Below are 12,610 nucleotides of genomic sequence, written 5' to 3'. Positions count from 1 at the left end.
AAGTTCAAAAGAACATAATTAATTTTAAATACAAATCTTTTGGCACTTTTGAACTAATTTAATGCATCATAAGCTTTAATTTTAAAACAATATTGTAAATATTAAAACACTATTAGAGTATGTTTATATATATATATATATATATATATATATATATATATATATATATATATATATATATCAATATATCACTGTCCTTTTTTAGTAAGGATAGGCATTTAATACTAGCATTTAAATATAATGATTAATAAATATAATTTCTGTGGCAATATCAAGACCAACCAGAATAGCAATAATAATAATAATTGTTTTCAAACAGGTTTCCCAAACAAACTGAGAATCCAGTCTCCAAACTCACAATAATACTTACAGTTTCTACATGCATGTTAAATTAAAACATTGATCAGCTTTAGGTTCAATCTGGGGGGTTATTTAGATGTTGCATTGTTATGTTGTTGATGCATGTTGTGCATTGGCAAATCTAAAAACAAACATACTTTACAAAAAGCATGCATTATCACAGATTTAATAAATACGCAGAGCTGGATCGAAAAGTTATTTTTATGATCTTTTTCTGACTCAGAAAATGTAAGGTCAGAGACGAAGCTTATCTCTGCCTGTGAATGTTTGTATTGCACTCTTTAGGTGTTCCACCCTCCCGTTTCAGCAAACCTGCACTCCTCCATCAGATAAAACTTAATCCAACCACCTGAAAGACTGCGGCTCTGTTTGAGGCAGTCAAACACCAGGCAAAAATAGAGTGAAGTGATGGAAGTCACCTCAGGTCTAAGGCAGGTTTCATAATGGACGAAATTGAAAACGCCCATGGAAAAAACACTCACGAGGAGGAGGTAAAGAAAGGCGGCAGGCTCTAACTCACTTTTTTAAACTCGAGTAATAAATAAAGCAATTGCCTTGCAGGAAAAACAAGCAAAAGACTCTCGCTGCTCATTAAAGAGTGAATTTACACCTTTCTGCAGCCCGAACAGTTCAAGGCTCCTTGCTTTGCATATGAAGGGTGTTTAAATATCCATTAGACACCATAATTTGTCAGGCACTGCCCTACGGACTAAAGACGGAGAGAAAAACAGGCTGTGATGGGAAGGGTGGGAGAGGGTCACTCAAACACACATTGTGGTATATGTACACAATCTGTAGCAGAAGCGGAGAGTAAATGAAGCGCGAGGACTCCTCAGGCAGTGTCACAGTCTCTGAGTTAATGTATACTTGAAGATGCCATGCACCACGCTCGAGGCTTTAATTCTCAGTTAGAATTAGTATGAACTCAACTCTTCCTGATAAATGCATCGTAACACATTAAAGTCAGTTGCTGAATTAAAGGTGCTCATGTTTTTCCTTCTAACGCGTTCAAAATTGACTCAAGTATTCAAATATATATATTTTTAAATCCAAGTTTGCAACACATTTCGGAGCAGAAGACGGCAATACCAAAATCTTATATTATAGCATGAATCATTTTATTTCATGCTAATGATAATATATATAGTTATGGATCTAAAAAATAAACTATGTATAATTAATGTGTAATTAATACATTTTTGTTATGGACTGTATTATTAATATATTCTTATTACTATTTATAACATTATCATCATGTAATAATGTCTAAAAATGTATTAATAAAAATGCTAATAATGAAACAAAATAATTAATAATAATAATAAATTATTGTTATTCTGTATTATATTATATATTATTATTAGTGCTATCAAATCAATTAACCGTGATTAATCACATCTAACATAAAAGTGTGTTTATATATGTATATAATATATTAATTGTGATTAATCGGTTTGACAGTACTAATTATTATTAATAACAATATTTTATATTACATGTAGGACTGCATTTTTTCTAGTGAATAATTAAACAACAAAATGTTTTATTATTATTATTAGAAGTTACTAGTAGAATTATATGTATTACTAATAATAATAATATTAGAATAATAAATATATCACATAGTCATCTAGCATTTCACATTTTTATTCTAGTGACTGACATAATTTAATAAACACATTTTCAAATTTTAAACTTCATTAACAAACCAAAAAGGCCCAAGTCATCATAAGAGAATAATTTTAAGTGGCACGGTTTTGACTATAATTTTCTGCTTTAATTTTGACTTAATTTTTTATATTTATATCACGACATGGATATCTCACAGTATGAACAGAATCTTTTTCTACCATTGCGGTATTTATGGTCCTTTCACCCAGTCCTATTTTGGTATCCCACAAAACAACCCCTTAGTCAATTTTGGTTCCTTCGCTGCCTCCATTTCCGAGGCTCTACAGGCCATTACACTTTTAATAATCCATCCCTGCCTCATTCTCCCTCGCATGACGCACGACACATCTCACTGGCGAACACCTGTGATCTCGCCGGCCGTAAAACCCAATAAACAACTCTCGCTCTGTGCTGAAACCAGACCGTTGTCATTCTCTCGAGGCGTTCTGGCTAGCGCTCTCTGGAGAAACCCTATAAAAGGGTACAGGTTTCTGTTGAATTACACAGCAATTTACTCTGCCGTTTACTAGCGCAAATATCGGCGATGACGTTTTTCTGCCTTAGTGATCACTGACAAGTTGGCAGGCCAGACACAGTGGTGTCATAAAATACTAAAGCTTACACTTGCAGAGGAGTTTAATGTGTGACGAAACGCAAAGACGAGAGATAAAAGTGAAATTTCCCTGGTGTAACTGAAATAAATGTCGCTTAATTTCGATTTTGTGTGCAAAACTGCATTAAGCAACAATAAATAAAACAATATATCATACTTTTATAGTTGGTTAAACACCAATTTGAATAACAGCATCATCTTCCATTTGTATATGACAGAGCCTTAAGCAATAATAGAAAATCTGCAGTCAGATACAAACGGCCCACATTCAAACACTGTGGCTAATTGGACAATAATGCAATGGCAGATTAGTAGATAAAAATACGAGGCTACAAACACAACTGTCCGGGATTCAAATCTTGTTATGATGGTTTATACATCTAGATTTTCATCTACCTACTTTCTGTGTGTTTAGGCATACTGAAAAATACAATGAATGAAAAAGAACAAGATGAAGAAAAGTGCAAAAGGTGTTTCTAACCAAATGGCTGTGTGCTTATAAAATCAGAAAGTTGTTGACAGTCTTATCAGACACAATTTAAGGCAGAACGATCTACATTGAACTGGAATAACAGGATCACTATCTAGCAGTGAATGCATTTATAGTATTCCCAGGAATCTTATTTATGTATCTGCACTCCATCAGTACTTAATGTACCACATCTCAACACCCATGTCACGAAATCTTTGGCTTTCTCCCCAAAGCTGCTTATAATGATTATTTCAATATTTCTTAAGGGAGCCCAAAATATATTCATTTTATTTCTGAGAAAGTCAACTGAGTGGCATCAGTTCTGATGGGTATTACTATGATACAATAGGGGCTTTCGCACCGGATATTTTTTTTATAGTCACTATAAATATTGGCGGTACATGCTTTTTGCTGGGACTAGGAATGACTTTAATTATAGGAACACCTTTTGGAGGAACTATATTAGCTCAACCTAACACATTTTGTGACCGCATTCGTGAAACACGAGCATCTGACATTTTTAAAAAGCCATTTTAAACATTAGGTCTGCTCGATTATGACAAAAATTATTTTTGATCAATATTATATCAATCACGATAATTTAACATAATTATTGGTGGGCGATATGATACATCATACGATATATGAGTCTCATTTGACAATATGTAAAAATAGTACTAGAGATCGACCGATGTTGATTTTTTAATACCAATTATTTACGTTTATGTGCCCGGTAACCGATATACAGAACCGATATTTATTCATTGTTTTATTTCTGTAGCGCCATTACAAAACCGATACCCGATTATGGGAAAATGCTTAAATATCTGGGAAAATATCGGTAAAAACGATATCGGTCGATCTCTACTGAGTTCCTATAACTACCAGGTGCGAAAGAACCAATATGAAACTAAATTTGATCCATGAAAACAATTCTATTTTAAGTAACAATACTGATGGCAGATGTCTTACCTTAAAGGTCCCATATTGTACAACTTTCTGAAGTTTTATTTTAAGGGTTTGATGTCCTTAAGAATATATATATTTGCGGTATAAGTACCAAAAACCATGTCAATATATATTTTGCACCTCCTTTCTGAGGAGCTCTGCCAAGAACAGGTCGATTTTGGCCCGTCTACTTAATATTCAAGAACCTCTCTTCTGATTGGCCTGTTGTTTTCTGAGTGACCCACCATTGGTGACTGAGTAGTTCTGACATCACAAATATACGGAAGTCACAACAGTTCGTGAAAAGGCACAGCTACTTTATGCAGGCTGTGTTTTTTGTCTGTGGATCGACTGTTTTGAAACTTATGTGGTAGTTTCAGAGCCCCTAAACCTCTGTTATCATGAAAAAAGCCAGGAAAATTTCAGTTTTGACAATATGGGACCTTTAATAATTGTAACTCAAATGTCATTTAGAAATAAATCCTGTCTGAAAAGTGCTTAGAAGCACAGCTTTATTCCCTTACCTTCATCAAAGTCCGCATCGTCCTCTGTGTGTTGAGGGAACGGGAAGCAGTTTGTGATCTCGAGCCGGTCCTCCACCACCAGCCCCAGTAACACCCCCTGCACCACCTCACTGCCCTGACCTTCCTCCTGGTAATGCTTGATGATCTTCATCACCACCTGGAACACAACACACACATGCTTGAAGATCCACTAACACTCACACTTCTTCAGGCTAGTCTAGTCAAGTCACATTTTATAGTGCTTTTTGGTAACACTTTATTTCGATACTCCACTTTAGAAATTCTACTAACTATAAGTAACTTTGCAACTACATGTCAACTAACTCTCATTAGAGTATTGGTAGACTGTCTGCTTAATATCTGCTATCACTTTGTTTCGTTGGTCCCCCAAAAGATATCTTACTTGGCAACTAAAAGTAAACTTAGGGTGTATTCACACCTGCCTTGTTTGGTTCGATTGAATCGAACTCTAGTTCGTTTCCCCCCTTGGTGCGGACCATTTGGGCAGGTGTGAATACAGCAATCGAACTCGGGTGCGGACCAAACAACCGAACCGAGACCCAGCTGCTGAGGTGGTCTCGGTACGGTTCCAAACGAACTCTGGTACGGTTCGTTTACGGTGTGAACATGAACCGACCCAATTGCAAGAAAGCACTGCGCCTTTGAGTTAACAGGCTTCCGTAGTCGGAGTTGCGTTATGGGAAAGTGATCTGTTGTAGCCTACTACATTCCATTCCGGCGCGCTGTCTGGCCACACGATACTGTTACGCGTCTTTCTGCGCGTCGTGTGTGCATCATTGGAATGGAATGAATGAATGAATGAGTGACAGGGCTCTCAAGTGTCACGCATTGAGCGTGACAGTCACTCATTTCGGTTCTTTGTCACGCTCTCCCGCCACACATTGTATTTCTCACGCTGAAAAACTATTTGTAATATATTTAATATGCCGCAGCGCCCAAAACTCTGGCCACGCCGCTCTCACTGTGGAACCGGTAGGAATCAAGCGCGTCTCCTCTGGTGTTGTTAGCCAATCAGAAAATAGCACTATTGTATCTGGGTAAGATTTAACGCAACAACCAATGACACCGCGTCGGCACGACACACGTGTGGTTTTGTTTACAAATTTTGGTTCACTTGCAAAAAGAGCAGTGTGAAAGCGAACCGTACCAAAAAAAAAAAAAAAATTGTATTTGGTCCGGACCAAAGCAAGTGAACTATCGGACTTTCCTGGTGTGAATACACCCTTATTCTACTAACCCGGACCCTAACACCTAACCATAACCTTACAGTCTAGTGACAGTCTACTAATGAGAGTTAGGCGACATGTAGTTGCAAAGTTACTTATAGTTAGTAGAATGTCTAAAGTGGACTATCGAAATAAAGTGGAACCTGCTTTTTACAATACAGATTGTTTCAAAGCCCCTTTACAGAGATAACAGGAAAATAATGCAACAAAGTTTGTTTCCAGAAGAAAATAGTGTCACAGTCCAGCTTAAGTAAGTTCAGTGATGTTTCATTTTTGTTGTAAAACAGTTATTAATTTAGTTAATTTATATATATATATAAATATATATATATATATATATATATATATATATATATGTATGTATGTATATAGCCGCTCTGGAGAAAGTTAGGCTAGTTAGTTAACCCTGGTTAAAGCTCCAGTAGGTAACTTTTGTAAACAAATATTTGTTAAAACTGTCATTATGTCCTGACAGTAGAATATGAGACAGATAATCTGTGAAAAAATCAAGCTCCTCTGGCTCCTCCCTGTGGTCCTACTGCCATTTGCAGAAATACACCGCTCCCGGTCAGAAACAACCAATCAGAGCCAGGAGGAATGTCTTAGCAGTGTCAATCACGCTCGTGTACGCGCTGATCACCCCTCTCTTGCATAGCGCGAGCGCGTACCGTCGTTCGTGACTCTCCTGTTCGAACTCGTTCATCCAAATGAACAAATCTTTTTTCGAGTCATTTCGTTCATTCAACGAACGAAATGACTCGAAAAAAGATTTGTTCATTTTGATGAACGAGTTCGAACAGGATCACGAACGTGCATCACAGAACAGAGCATTTGTGCTTATAAAACTTAGTTTTTTATTTATTTTTGGAATGACCGATCGTTTCGCTAGATAAGACCCTTATTCATTGTCTGGTACCGTTTAAAGCCCTTTGAAGCTGCACTGAAACTGTCATTTGATCCTTGAAACGTTTGTGTCCTATTGAAGTCCGTTATATGGAGAAAACGCCTGGAATGTTTTCATCAAAAACCTTAATTTCTTTTCGACTGAAGAAAGAAAGACATGGACATCTTGGATGACATGGGGGTGAGTAAATTATCAGCAAAAGTTTTTTTAAAAGTGAACTAATCCTTTAACGTTATCTTACTAGCTATTTATAACTTATAGGAAGAGTGCAACGTTATAAAGTTACATGTATTGCAAAATACATAATTTGAGGACTAAGTTTGTAGTCAAAGTATGGGCAGGCCATAGTCAATGTAAATCATATTGTTGATGTTTCGTCCCTATTAGTGAATGTTGCATAACTGTTTATAATCCGCCGTCATCGGTGGTCCTGCTTACTAGCCTGCGCGTTCACGGCAGGCTCCGCTGTGGGGGAGGAGCTGTGGAGGGAGGAGCTGTGGGGGAGGAGCTGTGGAGGCAGGAGCTGTGGAGGGAGGAGCTGTGGAGGCAGGAGCTGTGGGGGAAGAGCTGTGGGGGAGGAGCTGTGGAGGGAGGAGCTGTGGGTGAGGAGATGTGGAGAGAGGAGCTGTGGAGGGAGGAGCTGTGGAGGAGGAGCTGTGGAGGGAGGAGCTGTGGAGGAGGAGCTGTGGAGGGAGGAGCTGTGGGTGAGGAGCTGTGGAGAGAGGAGCTGTGGAGGGAGGAGCTGTGGAGGAGGAGCTGTGGGGGAGGAGCTGTGGGGGAGGAGCTGTGGAGGGAGGAGCTGTGGGTGAGGAGCTGTGGAGAGAGGAGCTGTGGGGGAGGAGCTGTGGGGGAGGAGCTGTGGAGGGAGGAGCTGTGGGTGAGGAGCTGTGGAGGGAGGAGCTGTGGGGGAGGAGCTGTGGAGGAGGAGCTGTGGAGGGAGGAGCTGTGGGTGAGGAGCTGTGGAGAGAGGAGCTGTGGAGGGAGGAGCTGTGGAGGAGGACTTGTGTAGGGAGGAGCTGTGGATGGAGGAGCTGTGGATGGAGGAGCTGTGGAGGAGGAGCTGTGGAGGTAGGAGCTGTGGAGGAGGAGCTGTGGAGGGAGGAGCTGTGGAGGGAGGAGCTGTAGCGCAGCAGAGAGCAAGTGGGTTGGACCTGTAAGTTGTGCTTGTTCAAATTTTCAGGCTAAGTCAACATTTTCTCAAAACTCCCTACTGCAACTTTAACTCTAAACCGTGGGTAAACGGAATCACATTTCACACTTCTCATACTTATTTATTCATATGCTGACGTTGAACATTGAACATTCCGAAACCCTGTGTTAAACTTTTGCATATTTGCAGTGTCAGTGATTGGACATACGTAGAATGCGATCAGGGGCCAGTTGCATAAACATAGGCATTATGTTAAAACTGCGTTTTTAAGAACTAGTATGATCAACTAGCAGTTAGTTAGGGGTAATCAGTCTTACTGTTCGGTATCAAATTAGATTACTAACTTGTCTTTGCAGTTTATGCAACTAAGTATTGCTGTTTACAGAAATGCTCTGGCATTGCACAACCTCATTTTATGTAATTGCAGACTGTAAGAATGAAACAGTCTCTTCTTCACTCCAGTGGTCTTGTTTTCTGTCACCATTCAACATTTTTTCCCTCAAACACTGAAATAACCGTTTATATTCAATTGCATGCATTTCCGTGACTGTTCAAAGCATTAATTATTATTGGCTGTCTGTTGCGGCTATTGCTGAGCATCTTCTAACAATGCATCGTTTTACACTGCACAAGTTTGGCACCGCAATGCAGGGATGTAAATATCAGTGACAAAGTGGTACATAAAATGGGATGTTTGCCCTTCGCAAAACACACTGAAAGATTTTAAAATTACTGCAAGGAAACAGCCAGATATACACATGTATATTAATCAAATTCATTATAGTTTTAGGTTATTCGTTTATTTATTATTTAACCTGACAAATAGCAATAACAAATAAAGAGTTAGTATCCGGACATTTGACTGGAAGTGTGCTGTGCTTATATATCATGTGTATAGTCTGAATAGTCCATTAGAAAGCATGGACTGGAGAATAAATGATAAAAGGGGAGGACAGTTAAAGGGATTCCTGGAAATGTGATGAAAGGAATATGGTAGCAGGTGGATTTGGGACTAAATAAAGCTTAATATTTAAGCCGTAAACTTTAATACACATCATAACCATTTGGAATTAGAAATGTGCCCTATAGATAACAGATGAGGACAGATAGAGAATGGGAAAATGCCATTGGGGCCGCAGTAATAACAGTGGATGAAATAGCACAGGTGAAGAGTAAAGCATCCCACACGGCTGCGATAAGCTCAATGGCAGAATGAAGCGCCGCGTTTTTATAGAAAAATCTAATTCATCTTCAGCCGAGCACAGCAGGAGCTCGAATCTGCCGACAAAGCAGTATCGATCCCCGAGTCCAGGACGCCTGGCATCTAACGCAACAATAGATTTTCAGTTGTGACCACCAGCAGGCACATCCTTATTTTTTGTTGTTGTTGTTGTACGGGATTTAAATGTCTTATGTTAAACCCTCAAAGGTTTCAAATAAAAATAAGTGAGAGATACACTGATAAACTTGTGCATCGTGTTCATTGGACCAGCGCTGAAAGGTCAATGGGGCCCAAAGGAACAAGATCCTGGTTCAGAAACCTTTGACATAGGTCTGTGCTTAAATCTCCTCATGCTTAACCAGGATTAAGGAACCAATATGGGGTGGAAAAAATCAATACAACACACCATCCATTCATCTTCAAAGCCTGACCCTCGTCGAGAGCCTGTGCTTGGAAGCAATTTCTGAGAGTTAAAAAGACTTGCAACCAGAATCTACAGTTCTCATAGTGGAAGATCCCAAATACCTTCCTGTCATTCACGAGGGAAGTCCAAAATTACTTAGATAATCACATTTCCAGAACTGTATTTCCCCCAAACATAGAGTAGAATAGAATAGAGTAATACAATTAAAATAATTTATAAATAGAATACAATTTTAATTAAATAAAATTATAAATAATAAACAAAATAAATAAATAAACTAGAATAAAATTTTAAAAAATAAAACAAAATTAAATTAAACTAGAATAAAATAAAAAAATAAAAGTAAAGTAAAATATGCATAGGACTGGTTATGGTGTTAAGGAGCGGCAGTACTCTCGTCAAGTCAAGTCACCTTTATTTGTATAGCGCTTTTTACCATGTAGATTGTTTCAAAGCAGCTTTACAGAGACAACAGGAAAATATTGTTGTAATAATATTGTTAAATATAAAAATTAAATGTCAGTCATAACTCAAGTCATAACTCTACTGACCACACATTTTACAAGATAAGATATTTGTCATATACGCTCTGGATTTTAAACATGCTTTAGCGGACTCATAGCCTAAGGGAACAGAGGTTTTGAAAGCTACGAAAAGTATATTTATATATATATATATACATCTTTTTTAATTATCCAATTATACTTTTCTACTCCAGGGGTCAAAAAGAAAAACTGACAGAGCATGCAAGAGTTCAGCAATCAATCCAAACAACTTTATTACTGAAATTGACTATCTTCACAGGTTCAATTTTACTTAACGAACATAACTATTAGATCTCGGGAACCTGACAGCAAACATTCATGCCCATAATGCCCTAACCGTGAGGTAGAGCTATGACTGACTGTAAGCTGGCAGGGGTTTTGAATTCCTGTTGTCAGCTGATGGCTGTATTGGTGGGTTGCCATCTGATTATCAATAAAGCAGACAGCATGCGAATAACAAGCACTTAGGCCATTAGGCAAGACTCCAGCAGGTCAAAGAGCCGGTCGCTTTAGTCATATTAAACCAGGCCTACAGTGCTAGTCAAAACCCATTGTACTCAGTCAATAATGCCTGGGTTGTGAGTTGAAATTGAATGCATTGTGAATTCACTTTGCATACCGCACTAAAATGGAAGGACCAGCACAATGAAAATGAAAGCATAAAGAATTCACAATATTTTATTACAATAGTCTACTTATCATAGTGTTTTCAGGTTTTCACAGCACATAGTAATATTTGGTTTAATTTTGCACTCCCGTCAACTAAAACTGTATTTGCACACACCATAATAATATGCCATTTCAGTTCGAGTAACACTGACTGAAATGAATGAATATGATGTGAAACAAATATTGACTAAATTTAAAGTCTATTTTAAACAAAAGACAAAAACTATGACTAAACCAAAAAAAAAAGCTTAATGACAGTGATATGTAAAATAGGATGTTTGCCCTTCGCAAAAAGCACTGAAAGATTTAAAAATACAACAAAGAAACGGCAAGAGAGGACACCAGCTGTATGTCCAGATGTGTTAAATTTTTCAACAAAGCCTTTGCTCATTGTCTTAGTGGGACAAGGTGACTGGGAGAGTTACAGAGCAAGTGGCATTCACAGGTCGAAAAGAGAGTGATTTCTAACCCAAGCCGAAGTCACCAGGGATCCAGAGTGAGAATGAGGCCGGCATTGAGCGCTAGTCCCTGTAGTCCATATGTCAAGCAACTGAAACTCAGACACTGACTGCAATGTCACGAGGAAGAGCAGCAAGAGTCTTCGGCAAGGTGCGCACTAATCAGAAAATGTGAACGTACGACCTCAGAAGAGTTTCCAGCAGATGGACATCTACTTCGTGTCAGAAGTACACTCTTAAAGGCTCCCTGAAATCAAAATTTATGTTTTTTAGCTTTTTGTATGAATATGTTAGCCTTAAGGTTATGAATAAGCTGGTGTGTTCCAAAACAATGACAAAATTTGCATTTTAGGAGATATAAGCATTCAAAACTTAGTCTCTCACTTCTGCTAAAATGGATCACAGATTTTTATGACATCACCGCGGACTTCAGCTTCTCATCACATCTTCTGTCCAATCTGTGCTCAAATGCTCGAGTTTTATTCTGTTTTCCAACTGTATATTGGTTAAGAATGAAATGGCTAGAATTTATTCACATCTCTACTATTGAATCCAGCGTATCATCAGCGCTCGGATTCACTTCCATGGTGCCGTCAAGTACGACTGCAGTCTGTGAGGGAAATTAAAGGCTATTGGCTGTTTGAAAAGGGGGAGGAGCCATTCAATATGTCCCGCCTTAGCTTCCCGTTTCAGTGGAAATTACATCAACGCATCAAAAAAAACTGCCCGTTCTAAGACACTTCAGTGGGGCTTTAAGGCTGAGACACCAAGCCGAAATTAAAAAAAGCTGGTCACGCCCTCGCGTCGGCTGTGTCTGGGACAAAAAACTTCAATACACTGCAAAGACTCGTTCGCTAAACTGAACAGCCAATCAGAGCGATCTCTCTCACAACAGCGATTCAACATGCTGAATCAGGCAAACTCCCGCCGGCATGAGCCAGACTAGAGTCGACGTGTAAAATTGAATGCATGGGACGGGATGGGATGGGAGAAAATGGGATGTGCGTCATGTGCGTCAGGTCTTAAAGTGACAGACGCCTAACTGTACGAACACACCGCCGCCGACTTGAGCTTCCAAAGTTTCCCGATGTCATTCATTTTCAATTGAAGCTGGCTTCTCTAAGCTGCAAGGAGAGTGACATCCATCGGCGTCGCGTTTTGGGTGTTTTGAGCGTTTTTAACGTCAATCAGAAAGTTGAAAGTAGCTCAACTCTATGGTAATGAGCTATGATGCAGTTCAGCAGCAAGCAGCGGCAAAACGCCAGCAACCAATCAGAATATAGACGTCCTTCGCGCTGGCTGATTCCGGAGAAACATACGATGTAAACTTTCGTTCCTACCAAAACATCAGTTCAGAGAAAATGGAGGAGAAGCTAATCATCGCCGTTACTGGGTTTCTTATA

At 38.9% G+C, this 12,610-nt stretch overlaps 1 protein-coding gene across 1 annotated transcript in view; it reads right to left on the bottom strand.

Annotated features, from left to right (window-relative positions):
* Positions 1-12,610, bottom strand: part of eif3hb (eukaryotic translation initiation factor 3, subunit H, b) — a 97,056-nt gene that overhangs the window by 74,306 nt on the left and 10,140 nt on the right. The window contains exon 2 of the mRNA XM_077195750.1: positions 4,589-4,745. Coding sequence (XP_077051865.1) covers positions 4,589-4,745 — 157 coding nt within the window. The remainder of the gene's footprint in view (positions 1-4,588; positions 4,746-12,610) is intronic.

This window comes from Siphateles boraxobius, unplaced genomic scaffold (assembly GCF_051911475.1).
Source record: "Siphateles boraxobius isolate OS27281-9 unplaced genomic scaffold, OSU_SipBor_1 35, whole genome shotgun sequence".
NCBI lineage: Eukaryota > Metazoa > Chordata > Actinopteri > Cypriniformes > Leuciscidae > Siphateles > Siphateles boraxobius.
The sequence above is the reverse complement of the archived record's forward strand: the minus strand, read 5'-3'. Positions and strand labels throughout refer to the sequence as shown.